The sequence below is a fragment of the Elephas maximus genome, chromosome 10 (genome assembly GCF_024166365.1).
Source record: "Elephas maximus indicus isolate mEleMax1 chromosome 10, mEleMax1 primary haplotype, whole genome shotgun sequence".
NCBI lineage: Eukaryota > Metazoa > Chordata > Mammalia > Proboscidea > Elephantidae > Elephas > Elephas maximus.
Window position 1 is genome coordinate 81,004,230 of NC_064828.1, and position 27,599 is coordinate 81,031,828.

Genomic DNA, 27,599 nt, shown 5'->3' on the forward strand with positions numbered 1-27,599 from the left:
GAAACAGACCCTGGTCTTCCCTTTCAAGTCCTTCTTCCAGCTGCTTCCAAACTGCCCGTCTACTACCCACAGAGATCTAAGCTCCCTCCAGAGTGGGCCCAGGAGGGGCCTCTTAGCTTGGTACTTGAGCTTCTCAGACGAGAGCCAAAGCAGCTCAGAGATTTCTTCTATTCCTGGTACATAAGGACTAAAATTGGCTAAACCAAAGGCATAGCACCAGCCTGGGTTTCTCTCTGACTGAGTCCTGGGAGTCCTGGGAGTGGGTATTTCTGTCTGTGAGTAAGATGGCCAGATTTACAACAAAAATACAAGACCCCCATTTAAATTTGAATTTCTGATAAACGATGGATTTTTTTTTTCATATAAATACTTACCATATACATGTGGGACGTGCTTGATTACACTAAAAAAAAAAAAAAGTCTCTGCTTATTGGAAATTCAAGTTTCTGTATTTTATCTGGCAACGCTATTTGCACAGTTCCCAAACACACCAGCCACTCTCAAGCAGCCAAGATAGAGCTGGGTGTGCTGCGTAGGGCACAACTTCCGTCCTCAATTCCCGTTCCCCTCTCACACCCTTTCCCAAGGGGGCTGCAGGCCCTGCTGTCGGAGTGCCCAGAAAAGACAATGGAAAGGAGAAACTACAGCAGCAGCTGTCAGGCTCATCGCGGATGCCTCCTGGCCCAGGTGAGGGCGCAAGTCTATGAGAAGGGCCTCTTCGCAACAGTCTGCCTGGGAGGCAGTGACAGAGAGTGGAGGCGGGACCCCTCGGAGAGCTCAGAGCCTTGGAGCTTTGAAGGGCCTCTTGAAAGTCGCCAACCAGGAAGCATTGATTCCCTCCTGAGCCGCCATTTTCCCTGCCCTCCCTGACCCTTCCGCTGGCTCCCCACCATCCAGGAAAAAATCAGGGCCTGGGCTCCTGCTCTTCTCTTTTCCCTTTTCCACGCATCTCCTCTTCTTCCCCAGTATCCTCTGTGTTCTGGAAGGTGCTCTCGGGGTAGAAGCTATGCAGGGAGTCCCCATCACTCTGCCCCACATCCTCACCTCCTGCTCAAGCTTAGACAGTTGTGGATCAGCTTGAGAGACTCCCAGGGTTCAAGCCCATTCCTGCCTTTTACTGTTTATGTGACCTTGAGCTAGATACTTACCTCTCTGTACCCCAGTTTCCTCATATGGATTAAATTTGTTAATACGTGGGAAGCATATGGATTAAATGTGCTCATCAGTGGCCAGCGTGGAGTAAACACTATTGTATATGTGTTATTATATGTTTCTGTCTCCACCACTCCACTGAAATTGCTCTCAGTCTCCCCCACCAGTTTTGTTCTTCCTTCTCGCCCTCCTTGGCCCACTCATCTGCCACTCCTGATGCACACACGTTAGCCACACCTCATGCTCCTCCCTTCGGATCCATGACACTGTTCTACTTTTCTTTCCCCTCTTAGCCCATTCTGCTTCCCTTCTCCGTTATTTTCCACTCTCAGACCAGCCTAACCAGGCCCATCTCTCCAAGGTTCTGGTGTTGGCCCTGTTCTCATCCCTCTTTATCGTTTTTCCTTGTAGATTTCAAGTAGCAGTGGAAGTACCAAGAGAATAGAGACCTGGGTAAGCACAGACTTTTTCTACACAGGGACACAAGCAATTCTGGTCATCTCTGGGGATGGTCATCTCTGAGAAAAGGCAGCTGAGACTTGGGGTGAGGGGGCCTCTGTTTTTCACTTTATACCCTTCTTTGGACTGAAATTTTTCCGTGAGCATTAATTACTTTTTTAACAGTAATTGCAACCATAATGTCACTTAGTAAGAAGGAATGGATGACTTTGGACCAGGCTCTCATGCCTTCTTTATTGAGTAGTTTGCCTTTAAGATGGGTGGGTAAGGGTAAAGTTTGACAAACAGTCTAAGCAAAGGTACGGAGCTGGAAACTCAGAGTGAATTGGTACCTATACAGAAAGTTCAGGCCTCACGGGGGATGTGGTGGGGAGCAGGTGTTTTGGCCGGCCAAGGGGATCTTCCACGCTCCCTCACAAACACCCAGGGGTGCAAAAGACCACTACTTTGCTGCCCTGTAAGGCAGGCCCTGCCATCCACCCAGGATCCCAAAGCTTATGAGTCATCAAGGCCAGAGGGGTACCCTTGGGAGCATAACAGACCTTCTGCTGGCCTGGAATCCATGTCACTAGGCTTCCTGGGACTGGTTGGTGGGATGACTGTGGGCACAGGCAGGCTGTATAAAGCCTTAGGCCCATTAGGTTTCCCTCTAGGACACCTGAGGGCTTGCTGAGAGGCGGTGCAAGCCTTCAGAGAAAAAGTGGCCCTTCATAGTCGTGTAAGTTAACAGAAAGTCTGTAAAATGGGTTAGGAAATGTTGGCCCACCGCCTAACATTTGAGGGGGGCAAAAGTATAACAGAGGACCCCATCCATGTGCCTCAATATCTCAAAGCTATAAACCAAGCTAACAAACTATTAAATATAATAGGTTCGACCGTCCTACCATGACATCCTGAAGGCCAAGTCTGAATTTAGAATTTAGGGACTCCTTGGAGCTCCACACTGAAAAGTGATGGCATAAGAAGGGCCAGCCCTGGGTTGGCTTCATACCTAGGCTCCATCTGGTACTATGAAGGGCCTTGAGCACACGTATGTGGACATCCACCCCACACGTCCAAGCTCAACATCGCCCCCAAACAGCCAGCCCTTGGTTACTCCCTGAGACCTACAATGTGCACACCAGTGGCACAGCTGCCCCTCATTGGGAGGAGACACCTAGGGTAGAGGCCCACATCCCCTGGGTTCAGATTTGGGCAGTAAATTCTAGGATCCGAGTACCCGCAGCAAGGTTCAGCAGTGGGGCATGAGTAGCTCTCCTTCAGTCACTGCCCAACCACCAAGAGCCCGCATGCCCCACTGCTGAACCTTACTTCAGGTACTCGGATCCTGGAATTCACTGCCCAAATCTGAACCCAGGGGTGTGGGCCTCTACCCTAGGACCCTCCTCCCAATGAGGAGGAGCTTTGGAATTCCTTAGAAGAGTACTGAGGATGCCCAAGTCCTGCCTGTCCCAGGCTGGGTGTCTACATGAGCAGGACGTTCATGCCTCTGGGGTCATTCAGGTGTCACCATCTCGTGCACCCCAACACAGTAAGTAGTGAGCTTGTTTTCCTCCTCTTACACTCCCTGACTATTTCTCACCAGCCTGGGCCATTTGGCTGGCCTCCTTGGCTGGAAGGCAACAAAAGGACATGTCTCTGGAGAGTCAGAACCCTCAGCTAGAACCCAAAGCTTCCTTGGGGTCATATGAACCAATGGCAGAGGGTCTCAACCTCCAGTAACTAACCTTTTACACAAATTCTTATTACCAAGGCGTTGGTAGGAAGTCACTCAAAGCAGGTTTATCAACTCTTAACAGAAAGAAGCAGCTGTTAAAATTCTTAAAGCACTCCTCGTTTCTTCTCTCCGACCCTCACGTTCCTCCCAATTGCCTGGGCCAGCTTTCTCTCCTGAACCTTACCTTCTAGTGTTTCCCAATCGCTACCGGAACCTCAGCCAGCTCACCTTCTCCAACTATTCCTCCCCACTTCGCAACATCTGCCCATTCTGCCCCTGCTCAACCGTCCTCCTCATTCCTGTCCAAATCTTCTTCATCCTCCAAAGTCTGCTTCAAGTTTCACGTCCATGAAGCTTTCCTAGTATTTCTGTTAATCCTTCTGCTTCATCGTCCATATTACTTACCATCTGGACCCCGCATCTGGCCCATTATTTAATTATACCATGTGCCGTTATACTTCTTTCATTATTGCAAAAAAAAAAAAAAAAAAAACCCTTGAAACTAGAAGAGACACTAAAGATCATCTAATCTAAATTTCAGAGCCCTAGAGGCCCAGTGAAAACCCTGGTGGCATAGTAGTTAAGAGCTACCGCTGCTAACTGTAAAGGTCGGCAGTTCGAATCCACCAGGCACTCCTTGGAAACTCTACAGGGCAGTTTCTACTCTGTCCTACAGGTCACTGTGAGTTAGAATTGACTCGACGGCAATGGGTTTGGTTTTTTGGTTAGTGGCCAAGTGGTTAAGTGCCATGGCTGCTAACCAAAAGGTCAGCAGTTTGAATCCACCAGTAGCTCCTTGGAAACTCTGTGAGGGCAGGTCTACTCTGTCCTATAGGGTTGCTATGAGTCGGAATCGACTTGATGGCAACGGTTTTTTTTTTTTTTTCTTTTTAATCTAAATCTCATTTTTTGAAGATGAGGAAACAGAGAGACAGAATGTTTTCATTACTTACCCAGGCTGAACCTGCTGGATTTGGCAGAGCTGGGATTACACTCAAATTATACCCACCCTCTTGACCCAATCCAGGACTTGCCCATAACGCCCTGCTGCCTTTCTACCTGGAAGTCTTGTATTACCTATAGGATTGAGGAAGTCATTGAGGGCAATCATGTGATATGCTCATCAGTTGGACAAATGGTGTCTCTCCATTTATTGGCAGGACAAAGCCCAGAGCTGCATCTCACTTCTATGTACCCTATGTTTTTCAAGTTTTTTGCTACCCATTTTAATAACCACCAGGCAAGAAGTGATGAGCAGAGGTCACCTAGATTTTCTTAGACCAGTCCTGATTCCCTGCTGTCTCATGTGGGAAACCCTTTTCTTCAGAGGGAATAAGTCCAATTCCTGGCTCCACTGTGGCTGGGGCCTCGCTCCTCTTGCTGCCAGTCCCCAGAACCCCTTGCATTTTCAGATTGGAGACACAGACAGTGTCTTAGCAAGTCTCGCCATCAACTTTCTCAGGAGCTGACAAGAAGCCCCAAGCAGGAGACTGGTGGGCTAGGGAAAGAAGGGGGCTAAGTAAGCAACCAAGGAGTAATGGGGGTAAAGGGGTCTAAGTTAGAGCTCAGCTTTACCAGGGTGGAATCAAGTAAAAAAAAAAAAAAAAGAAAACACAGGGTAGAAGAGTAGGAAGTGGTGAGGGACAGGATGACCTGCCCAAAATAAGGTCCCTAAACTCCAAGGAAACTTCCCGATTTAAAATCAGTCCTAATGGGACAGAGCAAGCTCCTACCCCCCCGCCCCGCCCCCCCATTGTCCTGTTTGCTGCAAGGAAGAAAAACAGAATAATGAGCCATGTTGGAGAGTGTCACTGGAGCAGCTCCGGAAGGACGTGGGCAGATGCCTGGGTGGGCAGCTGACTTTCTCCCTTTCTGGTAGAGATTTTAGAAATATATTTGGGGAGCTTGATCTGAGGCTGGCAGTGGGGAGGCAAGGAGAACTGCAGAGGGGGAAGATAGCTCAGCCACAGGGGTTCTTGGACCTCTCAGAGGCCTGATTTTCATTAGCGTCACCAAGGCAACTGGTTCATCTGCTGCAGATCTCACACGCCCCCGTAAAGCATCCATGGCATGTTAAGCTGCTCATTTAATAGTGAATCTGCTGCAATCAGTCTTCATCCAAAATTTCTCCTCACCCTCATCGCCTCCTGGGCTGTGGAAGAGAAGATAATAAAAGGCAGAAAGCAGGGGCTGGGTTGGAGGGACTGCAATCAAGAGTCTGTAAGGCTAGTGTGGAGAGCCAGAGCTGTCCTGGTCCTGGGGAGGTGATGTACCTGGGATCTTTTCAAAGCTGGTAGTGGGTGCAGGATGACCAGACCCCAGCTCCACAGTCCCTTCTCTGTGGCACACACCCAGCCGGGACTCCTGTCTGCCCTGTCTGACCTGACCTTTCCCCTCCACATACACCTTTCTTCTTGACCAGTGCAAACATTTGCAGAGTTCCCATGCGTGGCCTAATCAGTCACTGTGCTGATAAGTTCCAGATGCCCATTTTAGCACAAACTGATTTGTGACTCTGGTTTTCGCCAAGGTGTCCGGTGGGTTCTAAAAGGGTGGTATCAGGGAGATAAAGGCCAGCCAGGGGGGAAAGGAGACCCAAGTTTTCAAGGCAGAGTGAGAGTGAGGGAGACAACCAAAAGAGGTGATGGTTTCAACTTGGAGAAAAGACAGCCGAGGGGCATGATTGACATGCTGGGCAGGGAATGCGCCCCCAGAACAGGTAACCCCAGAACCACAGACTCCCCTCTTCCATGCATTTACCCCGTGCAACTCTATCACCCAGTTAGAAGTTTGCCCTCTCTTGCTGTGAGTTCCATGGGGCCAGCAAGCAGCCAGGGAATCCTGCCCTGTACTATGTGCAGATGTCCGGCGCGGCCTCTGCACGTGGAACCCTCAGTAATTTCTGTCGATAGAAGGAACCCCTCCACCAAGTCAGAGGAATGGGAACAGTTGTCAGGGTGCCACGGAGGCCGGGGTTGAGTTTTCTGGGTTGTCTTGCTAGTCTGTCTTTGTGCTCCTGAGCAAACCTAAGCCCAAGCCTCGCTCAACCCCTCCTTTCTGTGGAATGCAGATCACCTTAGCCCTCCTGCAAGGTTTGTGCTCCCAGCTCTCCAGGAAGCCCTGGAGAAAAGCCTTATCGAAAATGGAGTAGAACCAGGAAGGAAAGTCATTTGGGCCCAGACAAAAGCATCTCTTTGCCTTCTTGCTTCGTGTTCCTACTTGGCCCCTTGAACCTCCAGTTGCTGGTCTGAGCAGGAAATTCCCCCATCAGCTTGTGGGAGACCTTCGGGGGGAGATTTTATCACATGGATTTCCCAGGTACAGAATTGTATCAAAGTGTTATCCCAGCCTTCCTCCACCATTCGTTTATGTACTTCCATTAAGCAGACCCCCACCAGCCTCTCCTACCCTACTGTGATGTTGGATTTTCAACAGTCAGACAAGTAATAGTGAGGAATGAGGCAATCAACAAGGCTGGACTGCACGGTGTGTTTCAGGGGTCTATTCTGGTGGAAAAGCTCATTGGAGAGGCTGAGACATGCCAGCTCAAATGGCACAGACAGTCATGGGTTAGAGAAGGTAGCGTGTGTGAATCTTCCTATTCAAGTCTGGTCCCGGACCTGCAGCATGGCTATCACCAGGGAACTTGTTAGAGACTGCAGAATCTTGGGTGTTTTGGCAAGATCCTTAGGTGACTTGATGCACATAGAGTGTGAGATCCACTGGAGCAGAGGAAAAGACGGACAGATGCTTTGGTCTCCAACTTCGTGGATTTTAATTCCCACCTGACACTTAGCAACTGTGTGATGTTAAGTCAGTTAGGCACCCTCTCTGAGCTTCAGTGTCCTCCTCACCTTCAAAGGAGAGGTGAAGTTACCTATCATAAAGGGTTAATGTGAGACTGAGACTGCTCCAGCAGGCTCCTACCCTAGTAAATGTTAGTAGCTCAGAGTCGATTGCTCAGGAAACATTAATATTCTTTACTTTCCCAAGTCAGCTGCCCAGGAGATGGGGCTTCAACCAGTCTCCTTGCCATTTCACTTTTGCATTGTCTGGGGAATGACCCTGATCATGAACCCTGTAGCCAAGAGGGGTAGTCTTTCATTTCCAGGTACCCCACCTTAGTGGTGTCACAAAGGGGCTGGGGGAAGGTGTAGATCACACTCTCTGGCACTGTCAGAGGGGGTGACACCAAAATGACCTCAGGGTCCACTGCAGCAGTGGTGGCAGGTAGACTGGTGCCACCTGAGGAAGGGCCACCAAGGGTTGGTGTCACCTGTCGCCTGTCATCTGGCGTGGTAACTTGTCACCACCACCCCCTCACCCACCAGTAAGAGTGCTGACAGCCAGGCCGCGGCAACTGCCATTGGGTGAAGAGGAAGGTCTCTATCTCGGCCAATGGGAGAGGTTAGGAGCTTTGGGGAGCTGCTAGGATGGGGCCAGGAGGGGCAGAATCAGCCAGTCTGCCCACTGGGTGGGTGGAGGTGACACCACGAGTTTCCGCACTGGGTGACAGCAACCCTAGTGACACAATTGCATCACCTGTGAAATAAGAGTGTGAGTGCCCTATGAGGGGCCAAGCTGTCTCGTGGAAGAATGAGTAGCTGTGGATTAAGTACTGAATGACTGTGGGTAGGCAGAGTCAGGTCCTGAGGAGGGTGGTTCTAGGAAGATGGGACATAACATCTGACTTCATGATGGAGCTTTATAACCAGCACTTCGACTGTTTCCCAGAGGCAAGTACTGTATATATATATATATATATATATATATATATATATATATATATATATATATATATATATATATATACCCACTGCCGTCGAGTCGGATCTGGATTGAACTTCTTTTCCCATCTGTGCATTTCGCTGTTGCTGTGGTTAGCTGCCGGCTCCTTCCTACTAATGGCAAGTTTATCTATAACACAGCATTGCCCAGTTCGGTGCCATCCTCACAATCGTTCATATGTTTGAGTCCATTGTTGCAGCTATTGTATCAGTTCATCTCATGCATGGTTTCCCTCATTTTCACTGACCCTCCGCTTTACCAAACTGATGTCCTTTTCCAGTGATTGGTCTTTCCTGATCATGTGCCCAAAGTAAGCAGGACGAAGCTTCGCCATCCTCATTTCTAAGGAGCTGTCTAGCTATACTTCCTCCAAAACCAATGTGTTCGTTCTTCTGGCAGTCCACGGTATATTCAATATTCTTCACCAACGCCACAATTCAAATCCGTCAGTTCTCCTTCGATCTTCCCATTTCATTCAGATTTGGTTGCTGTCGGGGAGCTGGAGTTGGAGCCCACTTGCCCTTGTTTTGGGTTAGTGTGTTCTGTGGCCATAGCTCCCTCCCTCTTTAGCATGTTTATGCAACAGAGCACTAGATCGGGCAATCCTCAAGGGTCTTCTGGGGCCTCGAGGTCTCCATGCATTCGAGATGGTTTTGCAGAGCTGCTTTCTCAAGGGTGCTTTGCTGAAGCTGATTTTCAAATTAGTTTTGGGGGGAAAGAAGGAGGGGCAGCCCCTGGGTGTTCCTTGGAATGTACTGGCTGGGTGTCCTTGGGCAAGTCTTAAACTCACTAAGCCTCAGTTTCCTCCGAGGATAATTCGAGAGCCTCCCTAAAGATGGTCATGCAAGACCCTACCCATTCTGAGGATGACGAGATTGCTGGAGGATTACTAAGGAACTTGGTACAGAGAGTGGTATATGGTCAGTAAATGTTAGGGCCGTTCTTGTGGTTGTTAGAAGAGGTAGGCCTTGGACTGTTGGCCTAGGTTGAAAATCACAATTTACTGAGTGGCCTGCATTTGCAAAAAACAAGCCCAGCCTCCCCTCTCCTGTGCAAGTCAGCAACTGCCCTCCCCTCCCCTCCCCCACCTTCATCTTCTCTTTCTTTAGCTGCAGGAGTTGAGGCATGTGGCTCCCCAGGCTACCCCAGGGAGTTAAAGCTTTAAATAAATACATGCTCAAAACCACAGTCACATCCCTGCCCCCATGACTGCCGCAGGCCCCTCCGGACCTGGGGACAGCGCTCCCTCCCATTCCTGCTGGAAGCCAGGCCCTTGCTGAGCCCCGGAGCAGGTATCTCTTCTGCACGTATGCTGGTCCCAGGGGTCTACGCAGGGCGAGAGAGGTCAGTCCTGATCCAGCATGGACTCTCCTCTTCCTGGGTTTGTTAGAAGCCTGACCAGGCCCCAAGTCTTATGACTTCAACAGATGTTTCTGCTTAAGGAGCCCTGGCATCTTTATGGTCTGTTTTTTCCATTCTTGCCTCTCTTCCTCTGTCCCAGCAGCCCTGAATGCAATTTGGACTTCATTTTCTTTCTAATGGTTACAGGGAAAGAAGGGACTTTTCTTTTTTGCCCCTTTTCCCTTAGCTCTTCAAGCACTCTCTCTCTCTCTCTCTCACACACACACACACACACACACACACACACACACACACAAACTCCATGTGCATTCAGATTTGTGCTCCTGGTGTCTGTTAATGTTGCTCCGGTATTTATTTTCACTTTAGACCTAGCCACATTTCAAAGCCTCCCTCTCTGCTTCTACCCACACCTCACATTCATCCCGTTTATCCCCACACAGGTCACCCTGGGGCAGCCCAATGGCGTGCCCTCCCAGACGGTGATTCGGAAAGCTAGTGCTGGCCCCGGCCTCTAGCCTGTTCATCCTGCCAACATTAAGAACTTCGAAGTCTGTCAGCCTGTGAGTCCGGAGGGTTTCTGCAGACTGATGGGTGAGAGAGCTGAGACGGCAATTACCACACATCCCTTCAAACTCAGCCGGCTAGCCAGTCTGCCCAGGCCCAGGTGGGGCCAAGCTGACAGTTGTTAAATAATGGAACCAGTTTTCCACCAGCAGGTCACAGGCTTGAAACCAGTCTGTCTACTCCTCAGATCAACACCTATAATTCCACTCAGCTTGCCGGCATGGCAGGGTGTTCCCATCCACCTCCCCTGCAGGGTCCGGGGTAGCCTGTTCCATGAGTCCAGTTCCCAGAGCAAAGAAATCCTGGAGACCTCAGATATGGCTCTTTAGCTTACGGCCTATCCACATCAAAGGCTTCTGGGACAGAGGCCTCATCACTCCCAAGACTGAGGAGTAGACCTCTCCTTGCCTCCCAAACCTGGATTTCTCCTCTGGACTCCCACTGGGGGTATAAACATGTAGCTAGGTCCTAAATGTTGACACCATCTAGCTGCCTTACCTTGGGTTTCGACTGATTGCCTGTAAGGGGCTATCCAATCTCAATTTCTCATGTCTTTGCAATCTTTCTTCCTAAGAGTATGATGATGCAGACTCACCTCTCAGGATATTTTCATAATTGAGCTACCAACTACTCCACGTTAGCATGATCCACCCTGACCCTGACCATTGAGGGGTGGGTAGAGTCCGTAGAATGTCACATCTTCAACACTCTCACCACGGAGGGACCTTTCCAGAGGGACAGTGGGATGATGGCTGAGCTAAGCCCCATGAAGTACTTACTAGGCGGTTGCCCCCACCTGAGGAAGGCCCGATGGCCACGGCCCCTTACCTCTTCTTATTCTGTTTCTTTGCACTGAGTCTTCTCTTCCCTCCTTTCTATTTAAACAAGTTAAAGCCCTGGCTCATGTTTGTTGGTTTTGGAGGCAGAGTCATGGCATCTTCCCCCAGTGGATTCAGGGAATCTGCCTAGAGGAGTCAGTGACAGTGGAGTGAGCTTGGATTCCCAATAACACTGTGGCACAGGACAGGACCGTGCTCTTTAGGGTTCCCCCCACCAGCTATAACAAGTGTATTTACTTCGTTGCTAAGGAGTGCTGGGCTCCTGCTGCCATTTGGGAGTCTGGCTCTACCTGGGCCACAGTGACAGAGATCTGTAGGCATCCAGAACATTGGACTTGCAAGCCTGAGCCCTCAGGATGTGAAAGTGATCATCCAGCCACCTGAGTGCCCAACACAGTCCTACTGTCACTGCCCTTTTTGCCTTTTACTACTGGATCTGCTGGAAAAACAGAGCCCTGGGTCGCTGCCTCACCATGGAGGACTGCATGAAGCCAGGCGCAGACTCAGGTGGCAAGCGGTTTGCAGATGGTCCAAGGGGAGGCTTACTTTCCCTGTCCTCTGAAGGTCCAATTCCCTGAAGGGCCTGGCCAAAACATTCTTTTCAGATGGCTGTGATGTCATTTCCCTTGGGCTCAGGAGTAAGGGAATGAATGTTTTCCAGAGCTTCAAGCACCAAACCCCTCCCAACATCAAGAGACCCTGCTTTTATGGGCTGGTAAGGGAATGGCCGCAACTCCAGAGGTCTTAATTGCACCATAAATGTGAAGGGGAGGTCTAAAGCAGTTAATATATGAGAAGCCTTTAGAACAGGACCTGGCCCATGTTGGGACTTTGGGTCAGCTCTCAAACTCTCATCCATCTGTCATCATGTTGGGACTACAAGTAGGGGCCAAATCGCCACAGTGGTAGGCAGAAGTAAACTGTAGAAGGGGAGGGAGAGTTAAACCTGATCGGGCACGGAAGCAATTCAGGTCCTTGGTTTGGCAAAATGGGCATGGGGCTCTTCTTTCTTCATCACCAGATGCCAGTATTCAGGGGCTGGGCACCTGGGCTGGGCAGAAGTGGGGAATGTCTCCGGGTGCCACAGTTGTCCAATTATGAGTCCCAAGAGAGGCATCTGCTGTCCTCACGCAGCTCCTCAGTTGCCCAGAACGGGAATATTGATCTATTCCCAGCATCCCCTCTATAAACTTCCCCACCTCGGTCTCTGGCTGGGAAGAAAGAAGGGGGCGGGCGGGAAAGATGGTGGAAGACAGCCACGTCCTGTTGCAGTAAATCTTTCCTAGAAGCCCTGCCTGCTTTCCTAGAAGAGGAGACAGCTGAGCTCCTTAGCCAGGGCTGGATCAACTCAGAAAGAATCCTTTCCAACCCCCAGAAGACCCCTCGGCAGCTTGGGAAAGGCATGGTTCACTGGGGTGCTTTGTTTGTGTACACGAGACTGTCAGACTGGCCAGGGGTGTCTGGTGACATATTAGAGCAGCTGAGAAGAGAGGACGACCTTTTGGAGGTGGGACAAAAATGTTTGCCTAAGGGGAATCTTGTGATTCCCTCAGCACCCCCGCCTCCCCCCCCCCACCCCCCGCCAACACACACTCTCTTTTGAGAGCTCCCTCCAGGACAAGCCACTTTTCATATGCATTTGAGACCACAATTTCCTTTCTCAGAAACCCCATTAAACTGCGAGAGTGTGTGTGTGTGAGTGTATCTGTGCACCAGTATTCCTTTCCCACATGTATTTAATTTCTCGTACTTCTTTTTACATTTTTACCGTTATGTGCATCTCCGTGCCATCCTTCTTGAACTCATTCTCTCTCTGTTAAGTCTTCTTCTACCAGCCTCTTCCAGAAGCTTAAGGGCCTCAGAGGATGGCCAGGGATTCCAGACTTTGCCTTGAAAATGAGAATTTCTTCCTTACAGATCTCATCCAACAGCCACTGGAGTCTTCTGTAGGGCCACTGAGATGAGGGGAAGATGTAGGGGGAGGTGACTTGCTGCTCTGCCCCACCCAGACCCAACCTCCCAGTCATGCAGCACCCACCCCTTACCTTGGAGCACATGTCCACTCTGGCTTCCTGCCAGGCTAAAGTACCATGGATGTGGAAACACAAGGTATGCTAAGGCACACCCCATGTGGCAGATCGATTTTCTTGAAGTTGAGCTGAACGTTTTTTTTTTTTTTTTTTTTGAGCTGAACTGGGAGCAGGCGGCCTAGATTTTGCCCCAGATTTTGGGAGTTTGCTCGGTGTTCCTGAACCCACACCTTCCCCGTTCTGCCCATGACACCACAGTGTTTTGGTAAACTGCAGGGCATGCTGAGAGTCCTGGGCCTTGTATTTGAGTCTCCTCATGATTATCTATCCGAATGGAGCACAACAGTGACACCGAAAATCCTAAACATGACTGATAATTCCAAAACGATGCATGATTCACTCTGGAATGCACACTTCAAGCTGCCTCTACGGAATTACCTTGCTAAATGGCATCCAGCTTCCACTGCTGTGACAGTAAGTCAGTCTTCCCTGTAGGAAAAGGTGGCCAGAGTCAAGGGGGACTCAGTCAAGGGAGCCTGTATTGTCTGAAACAATACATCCATGAATAAATGAATTGAGCACAACTATCCTTTTATGTTGGTGAGTGTTTCTGTAGAATCAAGACAACTTTAGGGGCTGTGGCTAGCTTGAGCAGATTGTTCTTATGTTCTGAGCAAGGGTTGTAAAGTCAAATATGATGTTGTTTCTCTGGCCCCAAATGGCCAATGGCTTCTGAGGCAGGACTAAGTGACCTTATGACCAGAACAATGGAGAAGTCAGTCTCGCTGATGTTTATATCACGTTATTTACAATAGAAAAAAAGCACACAACCTAAACATTCAGCCACAGGGAATTAGTTAAATAAACATCTGTGTGATGGAATAGTAGGCAGTCACTAAAATTAGGTGCTAGAAGAAGGCTTAATAGCATGGGAAAGTGTTCACAGTACATCACTGAAAGGAAAAAGAAGATTATAAAAGAATATACATAGAATGTAGCAGTTTTGTAAGAAAAAGTATCATGTATTTTTTTAACTAGAAAAACATGCATAAAAACATTAAAAGTGCTATCTCTGAGTAACAAGAGTATACTTGACTCTTTTTTCCCGCCTTGGATTTATCTCTACTTTTGCAAGTTTTCTCTCATGAACATATGTTATTTCAAAATCAGGAAGAATTTTTATATTAAAAAAAGGTAATCTGAGAGAACGGCTGATGTCAATTACTTGTTTCTCATTCTATGTCTATTCTCCATTTTATTTCGCAGATTCCAGTTCCTTGATCCTCCCCACACAGACACTTGTCGAGGGAGAGTAGCTGATGTCCTAAACAATACCACTAAGTTGAAGTTTTCGCCAACAGTAACAGCTTTGAAAAGGTGTTGTTTCCACCTGACATTGGGAATTAATCGTACCAAAACCTTTTTTTTTTTCATAATCAAGAATGAGGATCTCCAAGTTCTCAAGGAAGTTTCCAAAGGTTCACAGAAGATAGGTAGAAACCTAGACAGCTGCTCAGTGGGTTTTCACACACAAGGGCAGTGCATTCCTTCTCCTGGACTTTTTTACAGCACCCTAGCCCTCAGAGTTTCAAAGATCTGCTGTTGAAGTGAGAAAGAAAGGGACTGGGGAAAACAATGGCCCGTTTCTTTTTATGGAAGGATGATGAAGGGAATTGAAGAGAACAACACTAAGAGATGAAGACAATTCACCCTTGTTTGTCCAGTTCATTGGACAATGTTCCACATGGAGTAGTGTGCAGTGAGTGGACACCAGGAGTGATCACTGAGTTCACAGAAGGGGACAGCTGGACCACTGTAAACGTCTGCTGAGGAATAATGCTAGGCCTTGTGCACACCATTTTTGTCACAGATTTTAAAGACCCCATTTAGCTTTTAGCTGTTCTTCATCACCGCCTCTTTCTGAAGCAAAATGGTTGTTTTAGTTTCCTATTACTGCTGTGGGGCCCTGGTGGTGCAGTGGTTAACCATTTGGCTGCTAACCAAAAAGTCAGCAGTTTCAATCCACCAGCTGCTCCTTGGAAACCCTATAGGGTGGTTCTACTCTGTCCTATAGGGTTGCTATGAGTCGAAATCAACACGATGGCAGCAGGTCTTTTTTTTTTTTTTTTTTTTAGTACAGCTGTAACAAAAATACCACAAGTGGGTGGCTTTAAAGAACAGAAATTTATTTTTCCCACAGTTCTGTGGCAAAAGTCCAGATCAGGATTTCAGCCATGTGGATTCCTTCCTTGTAGGTAGTCCTGGATATTCCTTGGTTCCTTGGCTTACAGACAATCCTCACATGGTATCTGTCTCCCACCACACCCTCCCCCCGTGTGTGCCTACTCTGTGTGTACCTGCTCTTTTTATAACTCAGAAGTGATTAGATTTAGAGCCCACCTTCCTTGAGTATGATCTAGTGAACATAACAAAGAAAATCCTATTTCCAAACAGGATTATATTCACAGATATAGGGGTTAAGATTCACCCACAGCAGACCTGAATGGCGGTACCTGAGTATTCTCACCCTAGGGACTCTTTGCCCTATTGAACGATTAATTGTTAGTGATTGTTTTACACTGGTAAAATGATTGGGAGACGAAGCTATCCTCCAAATATGAAAGAACCATGACTAGAAAAGCCAGGGGGTGGCCTGCGGTGTGATGCATCACTTTTGTATGGCCTTTCTAGACATGGTCTTATAATTCCCACCGAAATGATTGGGCGGGACTGCGTCGTAGGGTAATTGGGACTGAGCAAAGGGACTGGCCAGTTTTGCCATCCCACTGGGCTTGAAATGAGCTACATCAGAGGCAGGAAAGAGAAGAGCCCGCCACCACCAAGGAAGGAGAGACTGACCCGCAGGAGATGGCGCAGTGGACTTCCCAGCTCATGGAGTGAGAAAGCTGAGTGTCTTTGGGCAGAGACTAAGGGCCAGGGAGAGGAGTACCTGCGAGCATGGCTGGGAAGAGGCTGTCCTGATGGAAAAACTGTATCCTTGAGTGTTCCTGAGCCTGAATTGTAACCTATTATTTCTCTAATAAAGCCCATAATCATGAGTATGGTCTGTGAGTTCTATGTAGCCATTGCAATGAATAATCAAACCCAGCAGAGAAGTAGAGAGTGCTGTGGCAGGGATGCTTGGTGTCAGAATTGGTTAAGATGGCCGGGAGAGGAGGCATGGCTGACTACTGCCTCATAGGAATCAGCCTTGTGCTATTGATCTTGGTCCTCCTTCCTCCTTGTCAAGTTAGAGGAGGTCAGACACTGCCTCCACGCCATTTTTACAGATTCTAATACATATTTTATAGATAGTACCATTGAGTCTACTGCAACTCATGACAACCTTACAGACAACAGTACAAAACATTGCCTAGTCCTACATCATCCTCATGATTGCCAGCACGTTTGAGTCCACCATTGTGGCTATTGTGCCAATCCATCTCACAGAGGGTCTCCCTTGCCCTGGGTGGCCCTCTACTTCATCAAATACCATGTCCTCCTCTGGTGATTGATCCCTCCTGATAACATGTCCAAAACAAGCAAGTCAGACAATGTTCTGCTGTGATTCATAAGGTTTTCCTTGGTTAGTTTTTGGAAATAGATTGCCAGGCCTTTCTTCCAAGTGATTCTAGAAGCTCCACTGAAACCTGTTCATCGTGAGTGGCTTTGCTGGTATTTGAAAAACCGTCGGCATAGCTTACAGCATCACAGAAATACACAAGCACCACAGTACCGCAAACTGCCAGATGAGTGGCAGGACACGTATTTTGAGGGGATACAATTTAATCCATAACAATGGTCAAGATTGTCCAATTTCTCACTGTAAGGAAACAGCACAACAAGCATTCTAGCTCTCCTGGGATTACTAATCTAGTCAGTGGTAGATCTTGGTGACAAACCTGGGGGGTAAGGGAGTGTGTCCGTCTTGTGGTCCACTATTCCAGCTGGTCAATACTGCCTCTCCAGGGGTGCCATATTTCTTAATTCTGATGTGTGGTCAGATGGTGGCTTTTCTCAGTCAGCCTGTCTTCGGAAAATTTATTCAGCTCTTGTGTTGGAAAATTCCTCTTATGCCTGTCATGGCACACATCAGAAGACCAAGCTTTCCGTGTTCTCAGAAGAAATTAACCAGCTACTGTCATTGAGACCAAGCCTGTTCCTGGAATTTTTTACTCATCCTTATAAACCCATAATCCAACGCTTAGAGATGAGGTCTGAGGCAAGGACTTGCGTTCTTCCAAAGCAGAGAAATCTAATCACTTTTGAGTTATAAAAAGAGCAGATTAGACACAGAGATAAGCTGCTGCTAGGCCCAGGGCTCCGCACTAGGTCTGGGATCTATACCCAGCATGGGAGGGTGGGGGTGTCAGCTCAGGCCTAACAGTGAAATCATCTAGTGTCAGCCTCTTCCTGGCTGCTTGGAGATACCTGGGAATGGCAGAATAGAGAGTGGGGAAGGAAGGGCCAGCAGAGGAGCACTTCCCTGTATAATGAGGCTCCTGTCACCCCCATGGTATTTGATAACACTCCTCAAAAAAGGAGGCACATAAATTGGCCCTGATGGAAGGAAGCCTGCCCCATCCTTGCCAGGTCACAAGATGAGAAGATGTTCACTTTTCAGATGACTGACACAGGATGTAAAGAATTGTGTTCCAGAAGGTGCAAATTCAACACATTTCATGGAGGATGCTCACTGTTTTGGCTCCTGGAATTTTCTAAAGTAGAGAAGTCAGCAGGAAAAAAATAGACTAGGGCCTTCTTTGCACTAGCGGCTCAGGGTTGGCTCAATCCAACTTTAAATTATCAAATGCAAGTAACTTCTCAGAAAGACAGATGTACTAATGCACCAAGCAGCTCTATCAATAGGAAATCCTTAGCTAGGCCTTACAATTTTGTTATCAAAGATGTGGAAGGTGAAGCTTCCTGTCAGTGTGATTGATTATGCAATAAGCCAATTGAAACCTCATCCATTCCTTCAGGTGTTCATTTAACAAACATCTATTGAACACCTTGTATATAAATGAGCCAGATATCATGCTAAAGACTGAGGATTCGAAAATGCATTAGCTGTGATCCTCCCGTCAGGAGCTCACAGCCCATGAGGAGAGGCACTCAGGGAAACAGAGAAATTATAATAGAATACAGCTAGAGCCTAAACCAAGATGAGAAGAATGAGCCACTGAGCACAGAGCACAAAGCAGAGTGCTGCTAATGCTATCCAGTGCTTCTGAGAGCTTCTCAGTAAAGGAGGCTTGTAAGTTGGGGTAGACAATGAGCAGGAGTTTTCCAGGTAATTGGAATGATGTTTTCATCATAGACATGAGTGTGTTTCACTCTGCATTTGAGCTCCAGGAAGTCAGGAACACAGTGGGTTACAAGCTTTTGGAGGACATGTACAACAATATCCATTAGGAACCATATGTTGTACTCTTTGCCAGTGAGCTCAGAGGGCTAGTGGCTCAAAGCAAGGCTTAGTGTTTGATGTAGCTAGAAAAAAAACGTCTTGGATCAGAGTCCTAAAGTCAAAGGCATGTCCACCCAGGCCTACTCCTTCTCAGGAAAATGAGGGTCCAGTCCTCTTAAGCATGTAGGCCAAAAATGCATGGACAAAGATTGGGCAGGGTTTGCACAAAGGTCAGTTCAAACTTGACATGGGATTTCATTCCTCAGTACTTTGCTTATGCCCCTCACTCCCTCCACCTGCGCAATCTGCTCTCATGTCTCCAGAGCATCTGGTGAACATCTACTCATGGTTAAAGACTCAGCTTAAAAGCCACCTCCTCTAAGAAGACTTTCCCAACATCCCAGGTAGAATGACCATCCCCACCATCAGCAGATATTCATCTCACCTGTATCGGATGTCACTGCCCTCTTATTTATGTACCTGTGTCCCTGAGGGCAAGAAGACGGTCTTTCTCATTTCTATAACCCCAGTGAAACAAAGTGCCTGGTGAAACCTTTATTGAATGGGCACAGGCTTTCCCTGGGGTCTTCTAATAGAGCAGGAAGATATTACTATTGCAAAGTCTTTCCTAAAAAAATGAAAGCGTGTCTCATATCTCTGTTTCACATATAAAGAAACGGAAGTGTGGAGAAGGGAAGCAAGTCCAGAATGTAGCTTGTGGCAGGTCCAGGAGTGTAATAACTACTTCTCAGCCTGGGCTAAACCCCACCAGAACTGTGCTGAAACCAGAATTCCTTGGAACCTGGCTTTTTCCGAATATCATGGGCCACCCCAAATCAGACGAAATTCTAAACAGGCCAGAGCCCAGCTGAATAATTTCATGGTGCCGGCCTCCAGTGTGTTCTGGAGGGTTCTCCTGGGCTGTGCCTTCAAAAAGTGGGACGGAGAAGGGCCTCATAGACCCAGCACCATGTCAAGTTCCCCCTCTTCTGTCAGCAGGCATGGGAGAGCCTTTAAGAAAATGGAATATTATTATTTGTTTGTTTTCACAGTGACTCAGTCTGTAGTAACTGGGTTAAAGTCCACTTAGAGAAAAGGAGAACAAAAGACCTCCTGTTAGTGCTGGAAGTTTGCCTCTTAAGATATCACTGAGAGGAACTGGGAAGAAAAAAAAAAGACCCAGCAGGGCAGAGGAAGCTGCAGGCCTTCAGGAACACAGCGGCACTTTGGAAAGGAAAACACGGTCAGCTTTCATCTCCAGCGCCCTATCTGAGCTGGCCGCTCCCATTGCCGCTGTTTTATGACCCACTGCAGTGCTGACCATCGGACTCAGGCCAGTGCCCTGTTCCCACACTCCTTGAACACAGGGAGGCTGCCAGGAGTTGTGGCAGTGTGGGCAAATCTCCATAACCAGCCAAGCCCCAGGCTGAAAATAACAATGATGATGACGATGACTAGCATATAGAACCCATTATGATGCCAGACGCTGTTCTAATGTTATAGATCATAGTTCATTTAATAAACACCCAGGAGGTGTTTATACTACTTCCTAGGCTGCAGCAGAAGGAAGGGACCACAAGGTAGAAATCTGGCCCTGGTCAGTTTTGGAAAACCCATTGGCCCCAATGCAAGGAGAAGAACTAGGAAGTCAGTAGACTCCCCATATGGGTTGGGACCAGGTTTCTATGTGGCATTTTCCATGGCACAAACTCAAGCCATCTGACTCAAGACCTGAGGACTTAATCTTTACTCTCTTTAAATGAAAGAAGAAAACTGGAGAAAGACAAGACTTCACAGTTCTCTTCCCACAACCTTCCATCCCTTCAGCTCTACCTACATCAAACATGCACCTGTGCACCTGAGTTACCAGTCAGTTCCATGGAAACAATATGCTCACCCATGCATGGCCACCCAGACCATGAGGCAAATCTGCCCTTGCTTGCCTACTCTGGCGTTGGCTCTCTTCACGCTAATTGTAAGAAGCTGTAATTTCTTTGCTATAAGGCATAGAAAGGGATGGGGAAAGGAAAGAGAAGACAGAAATTCCATGGAAGCCCCAAGTCCTTCGTCCATTCAGAACTACTTCACATCACCCTTGTTATGGATTGAATTGTGTCCCCTGAAAATATGTGTTGGAATCCTAACCATTACACCTGTGAATGTAATATAATGTAATCATCTTCCACAATGTAATCTAATATAATATATGAGTCTGTTGAGATCATACCAGTATTGGGTGGATCCTAAACCTAATCACTTCTAAATTATAAAAAAGAGCAGATTAGACATAGAGACCTGCACACATAGGGGAAGACAGATGCTGTGTAAGGATCACCAAGAAAGCAAGGAATGCCTGGGGCTACCAACGAGGAAGGAATTGACATGACTGAAACTCTGATTTGGACTTTTAGCCTCCAGAAATGTGACAAAATAAATTTATGTTCTCTTAAAACCACTTACTTGCATTCATGTTAGAGTAGCAATAAGAAATTAAGACAAGCCTCTTCCTTCCCAGGGATCTCCTGGTGCCCCAAAGATTAGGCCTTGTCTTGCAGGGCCCGGGCCCCTGTCCTATAAGTATCTGGGCTCTCTGGGTCTCCAAACTCAAATAAGTCAACCCTCACCATTCCATGCTTTGGTGATTTCTGACCCAACACCAAGGATTCCTCAATAGAAACCTAAAAATGAATGCTTTATTGTGCTAATCTCTTTTCTCTTTCCTCATGGTTACCCGTGTTCCACGGAATGAAGTAGATGGGTGTGGGAAACAACCTACATGCACGATAGCCAAGAAAGCTCAGCTGCTCATGTGCAGACCTGGCCCTCTGGTTTTCTCTACAGTTGCTCCGTGACTCGTGACTCGGAGGGAACGATTTGCACTAACAAGCAATGCCTCTGCGAACAATGAGTTAAAGAGAAGATTCAAAAGAAGCCAATCAAGTGATCTTTGGGATGCTTCTCCCTTTGGCTGGCCTCAGAGGGACCCAGCCCCTTGTGGAATCTCTGGAGATTCAGGGCCTGATTAAACTGTTGGCTTTGGGCCAACATGCTGGTGGCCCCTTGAATTTCCCAGATCCACCCAAGAGGCATAAACACTAGACTGGGAATGTGTAACACTTAGCTGATCCTGCACGAGCCCATCCCATTAACTAAGAGATTGAGTATCACCAGCTCACAGGGCTCGGCAGGTATCAACAGGCCCAATCCTGGGAAGTACAGAGTGACTTATGGTCCCTACATCTGTACTCTTCGGGGCCACGGCTGGGAAGACTTTGCAGACCACCTCCATTTTGGGGATTCCCTTCATTTCTTGCCCCGATAAAGCCCAAGCTCACTATCAGAAGTGACGAAAACATCTTCTTAGTGGGCTGCCCCTGATTATTCTTTGCATTTAGAGAGCACTTTGCTTCTGAGCATCTGGTTGGATCTTGCACAGCCCAAAGCACAAGGATCAGGTATTTCCATACTTAAGGCACTAGAGAATTTCTTGCATGAGCTTACATTTATTTCCAAGCATGTCACCCATCAAACACAATCTGAATGACTTGAGTTTAAGAATTTTGTTACTGCTTGGTCCCAGCCTATGTTCATGACCTCCTGAGGACTCAGCAGAAGTAAGCTGCTTTGGTCCCCATATGGTCCAGGACTGGGCAAACAACGGATCCACACCGCAAGCCCCACACCTGGCTTCTGGGTCTCTCTGGGATTATCCTGTGGCCACAGCCTGAAGCATCAGACCCTGAAGTTGGTCTCATAGCCAAGTCTCACCAGTAACTTGGAGGATCCTGGAAAGATGTGGGTACTTTAGGAATGGCCCAGCAGTGGAAGAAGGAAAGCCAGGTACAACACCTCCCACAACAGACTTGCTTTGTGACCTTGGCAATGTCATTCTCATCTTTGCCACAGTTTTTGTGCCTCTAAACATAACAGTGATAGCTGCCACCAACTTTTCTCCAAGGGAGGCTGCAAGAGAGAGTGAATTAATGTTTATTGAGCACTTGGGGTCCTTTGGAGAAAGGTCTTTATAAATATATGATTAAAGGATATCAGTTTGCTAACTCTCAGAGGAAGTACTTAATGGGATCAGGCCTGACTATCTTGATGACTGAGTTTTATTCTTTATTCAAATAAACACAAAGCTCCCATCACCCAACTCTGCTGCCCACTCATGTTGTTAGTATCCTTGTTTTTCATTTCCATATGATCATAGTAGGATCCTGACATATTGCCTGTCTTACTCATCTAGTGCTGCTATAACAGAAATACCACAAGTGGATGGCTTTAACAAAGAGAAGTTTATTTTCTCACAGTAAAGTAGGCTAAAAGTCCAAATTCAGGGCATCAGTTCCAGGAGAAGACATTCTCTCTCTGTTGGCCTTCTCATCAATGTTCCCTCAGACTAGGAGCTTCTTTGCGCAAGAACTCGGGGTCCAAAGGATGCGCTCTGCTCCTGGCACTGCTTGCTTGGTGATATGAGACCCCCTGTCTCTCTGCTTGCTTCAGTCTATCTCAAGAGATTGACTCAAGACCCAATCCAATCCTGTAGTTGAGTCCTGCCTCACTAACACTAACACAACTGCCGCCCATCCTCCCTCATTAACATCATCCCAAACCAAAACCAAACTCACTACCGTTGAGTCAATTCTGACTCATAGCGACCCTATAGGACAGAGTAGAACTGCCCCATAGAGTTTCCAAGGAGCACCTGGGGGATTCGAACTGCTGACCTCTTGGTTAGCAGCCGTAGCACTTAACCACTACGCCACCAGGGTTGGATTTACAATGTATAGGAAAATCATGCAATGCTGGGAATTTTGGCCCAGCCCAACTGATACACACATTTTTGGGGGGTCATAATTCAATCCATGCATATTCACTGTTTCCTCTGCCTTTTCACCAGCTTCTGTCCCCTCCACTGAGAGTACCAAGATCGCCTAATAGGCAAACCCAATGGCCTTTCCTCACTCTGCTTGTCCTCTCTGGAGCATGACACTGGTCACACACAGCCCACACACTTGACCGCCTCTTTTTCTGTGGTTTCCTCAACCCCAGCATGTCTAAACTGAAGTCATCATCTTCCCCAAACCAATTCTCTACCCCAACGGCCCTATTTACCATTCTCTCAGGGCCCAGTCTCCAGATCTTTCTCTCCATTGCCACCTCCTCAGTTCAGACCTTTATTGCCCTGACCTGCTTGATCCCTTTAAAAGCCCTACCCTGGGCCATGAAAACGTCAGACTCAAGGCAGGTGTGACATGTTTATGTCCCTAAGCTGCCCTGCAGACCTTTCTGCTCCACCTTTGACCTCTGGCCATCCTGTTCCCAAACCTGCCCTGGTCTCCTGCCCCTTTCCTGTGGCTGCCCCAGTCTGATTCACTGTGTAACCTGCTCTACTGCTGCTCCCACTTCCTGCTTGGCTTCCAGACCCAGCTTGCATTCTCCCTCCCAACAAACCATCTGTACTGACAGAAACTCTACTAAAAGACTTCCTTTCCCAGGGTACCATGACACAGACACATAGACGCACGTACACACTCATGTAGATACACACACACACTGACACGCCCACAGGCACACACAGACACAGTCACAGATACACAGAAATGCACACACAGACACACATTCATGAAGACTTACACAACACGCAGATACATGGATATAGACACAGACATACATAGACACACAAACATGTACCGGCATGCACAGAGGTACACACAGACACACACACAAAGACATACAGACAGGCATATACCCTCAGGCAGACAGACGCATAGACAAGCCACTGCCCATATAAATCTCCTAAAATGCTGCTCTCATCACAATGCTTCCCTGCTCCAAAACCTAAACGGCTTCATGTTCTCGTTGCCTCGAGGCAGCTCTGTGCCCTTTTCCAACCTTGCCCCCAACCCGCTTCCGCACATGGTGCTTATCCACCAGACCCACTGCCGCCTCCCCCCCGCCGCCCCCGTTTTCTCGGTGCTCTTCCGCTGCTTCATCTTCTCTCACAGAGGTGCTCCCCTCCGCCCTGCACACCCATCTTGCCAGCACCCTTCAAGCCCACTTTCCTGACCGCCTCTGCTGGGAGTAGTCCTCCCCCATACCAAGCCCATAGAGTTGTCCATTGTCTCAGTGTTAACTGCCTGGCACATAGTAGGCACTAGGTAAATATTTGCTGAGTGAATGAGTAAAGAGTAGACATTCCTGAGGGCCTCCTGACAATCGCTGCTAAGACCGGAGACGTAAAGGCCAAAGCCACCCTTGTGTGCTACTCATCTCCCTCTAGTTCTTAAGGCCAGGGGTCATGCTTTAGATGTCTTTAATCCCCACTGGGAGCCCCTGGGTGGTGCAAATGGTTAGTGCGCTCAGCTGCTAACCAGAAGGTTGGAGGTTCAGGTCCACCCGGAGGCACCTCAGGAGAAACCTCTAATGATCTGCTTCGGAAAAACAGCCACTGACAACCCTGTGGGACACAGTTCTACTCTGACACACATGGATTCACCATGAGTCAGAATTGACTCAACGGCAACTGGTGGCAATCCCAACAGCAGCCACCCAGTGGTGGTTCGGGGGTAGAACATTGGTCTTCCAGGCGGGGGATCCAGGTTCCATTCCGGGCCAAAGCATCTCACGGGCAGCCACCACTTAGCTGTCAGCTGAGGCTTGTGTATTGCTACCATGCTGACCAGGTTTCAGGGAAGTTTTCAGTCTAAGACACTAGGAAGAAAGGCCTGGCGATCTACTTCTAAAAATTGGCCAGAGAAAACCCTAGGATCCCCACAGTCCGATCCACAACCAATCATGGGGATGGTGTAGAACTGGGCAGTGTTTAGTCCCATTGTGCACAGGGTCACTATGAGCCAGGGGCTGACTTGACAGCAGCTAACAATAATCCCACAGTACATAATACAGTTCCTTCCCCAGAACTGGACCCCAATCACTTGTTGGTGAATGAATTTTATCCTTTTTTATTAATCACACCCCTATATCAAATTTATCTGAAATATAACAGGTTTTTAACAGCTCATTTATGAAATTACGAATTGTCTTTCCAAAATCTGGTTCCACTTTTATTTTGAAGGTACAGGTTTTGAGAGATATTAATATTTTCATAATCGGAGTATTCCTGAGAACATTGACAGGGGCCTCTGGGGAAGGACTGTGGGTGGATTCTATTTTATTTTTATACTTTTCCATGTCTTCCAAATTGTCCTCACATGCCATGCATTACTTTTATAACCATAAAAGCAGTAAATGTTTTTTTTCTTTAATCTTTTCTTTTATGAGTATGAGGAGATTTGGGCTTCCGATCTCAGCTCTTTCTTGGGACCCTCAGCACACTTCTGGGCTCCTTTTGAAAATGAGGTGCTCTGGGACTTTCTTGTAAAAGCCTGTGAGGTCATAAAACTTACAGTTAACTGCAAACGGTTGTTCTGTTCTAATTATATTCGTGTCAGGTAACATGTAACTTTTAATAAAAGCATTTGGAGAGTTAATGATGGCTGCTGTTGTTAAATTGTTGTTAGGAAGGAGTCAGGAACCCCGTGTCTGCTGCGTCCGCTGCGTCTCTGCGTCCGCTGCGTCTCACCCCAGGCCGCTCCTCTCAGCAGTCCGGCCCGTGGACTGTTCTTAGGCTGCCTGTCAGCATGTTGTCAGGCTGTCTCTGGGCGAGACCAACATCACCCAGCCATGGTGGAAGCGACTGTTCCTTGAACTTTGCTTCAGACCCCGCCTGCTGGGGTCTCAGGAGGGAAGTGTTCACCTCTAGCCCAACTGAAACAGAGCTTCAGAAAAACCGCAGTGGAGGCCACAGTGGCCCAGGGCCCTGAACTTTGTGTTTCTTAGACTGCCAGGATCACTGGCTGCTGAGTGTCATGTAACTCCCAAAAATGCAAAGGGGAAACCAAAAAGCCAGAGGAACGCAGACATCTTGTGGCTGGAGCGTCTGTCCAGAAAGTCGCCTTTGACAGTGTGGCCAGGTGTCCGTGAGAGGAGCTGGAGGAGAGTATGGGAAGGTGGGGTGAACCCACCAACAGGAGGCCAGGCCCGCTCCCAGGCTGAAATTCCAAGAAACTTACCCCACACAAGGCCAAGTTTGTGAAATCCCCTTTATTCTGGAAAGGATCCTAGGCAAATTGCTGGGTTTTCGAGTGTGATATTTGATAAGTGCAAACGGGCTGAAAATATTCCGGAGATTTTTTCGGTTTTGCACAACTAGTGGCAGCTGCCGAGGCCTGTCTCACCTCCTAAAGAGGACTGATAGTGGCCGCAGTGGCCAAGTGGGGACAGCACTGGTCCTTGGCACTTTGGCTCTCCGGTAAGCATACTTCACCATCTGTGCCTGCAGAGGAGAGCGGTGGACGTGGCTCCTCGCCCTCACAGGCGTGCTTTCCTGCAGCTCTTCCTGCCTCCTTGCTCCCATTGAGTTGCCACATGTCAGAACTGGAAGAAATCACAGTGCTCACTCACCCAACTCCTCACTTATCAGCAGGGGACCCTGGGAACTCACGTTCCCTGGGGCCAGGGCCAGTTCTGGTCTTGTGTACCTTCATGTTCCCAAAGCCTGATAAACCCATTGCCGCGGAGTCAGTGTCGACTTATAGCAACCCTATAGCCTGATAAACAAAAAAACCCAAACCCGTCACCATCAAGTCGATTCCGACTCACAGCGGCCCTATAGGACAGAGTAGAACTGCCTGCCCCATAGAGTTTCCAAGGAGCGCCTGGCGGATTCAAACTGTCTAGCCTGATACATAGTTTAAAAAAAAAAACAAAAAACCCCAGTTGCTGTTGCGTCAGCTCCAACTCATGGCACCCCACGTGTGTCAGAGTAGAACTGTGCTCCACACGGTTTTCAATGGCTGATTTTTTAAAAGTAGATCACCGGGGCCTTTCTTCTGAGGTAACTCTGGGTGGATTCAAACCTCCATTCTTTTGGTTAGCAGCTGAGCACATTAACTGTTTGTACCACCCAGGGGCTCCCGACACATAGTAGGGCTCCATAACTAGGTGGTGAGTGAGTGAATGAGTGGATGAGCTGATCCCCTCGTTCTTGTCTTACCTTCAGAGAGTAACACCTTAGACAGTCATTTTACTCTATCTCCTCAGTTTTTCAGTAAAACGAGCCTATAAGGGTTTGTTCCCTTCCAGCTTCACAGAATCTTTGGCATCAAGTCAGCAACACTCTGCAGCTCCTCAGATGCCCACCCAGTGTGTCTGGGAGTGGGGGCTGCAGTCCCCTTCTCAAGTATCCACGGGTGGAGCAGCTACAGCCAGGACTTACT

General features: G+C 48.0%; 1 protein-coding gene across 1 annotated transcript in view; it reads left to right on the forward strand.

Annotated features, from left to right (window-relative positions):
* RAD51B (RAD51 paralog B) overlaps positions 1–15,964 on the forward strand; it is an 834,574-nt gene extending 818,610 nt beyond the window's left edge. Inside the window, exon 11 of the mRNA XM_049897892.1 lies at positions 14,178–15,964. Within this exon, the coding sequence (XP_049753849.1) occupies positions 14,178–14,227 (50 nt within the window). The 3' untranslated portion in view covers positions 14,228–15,964. The remainder of the gene's footprint in view (positions 1–14,177) is intronic.
* The last annotated feature ends 11,635 nt before the right edge of the window (positions 15,965–27,599 follow it).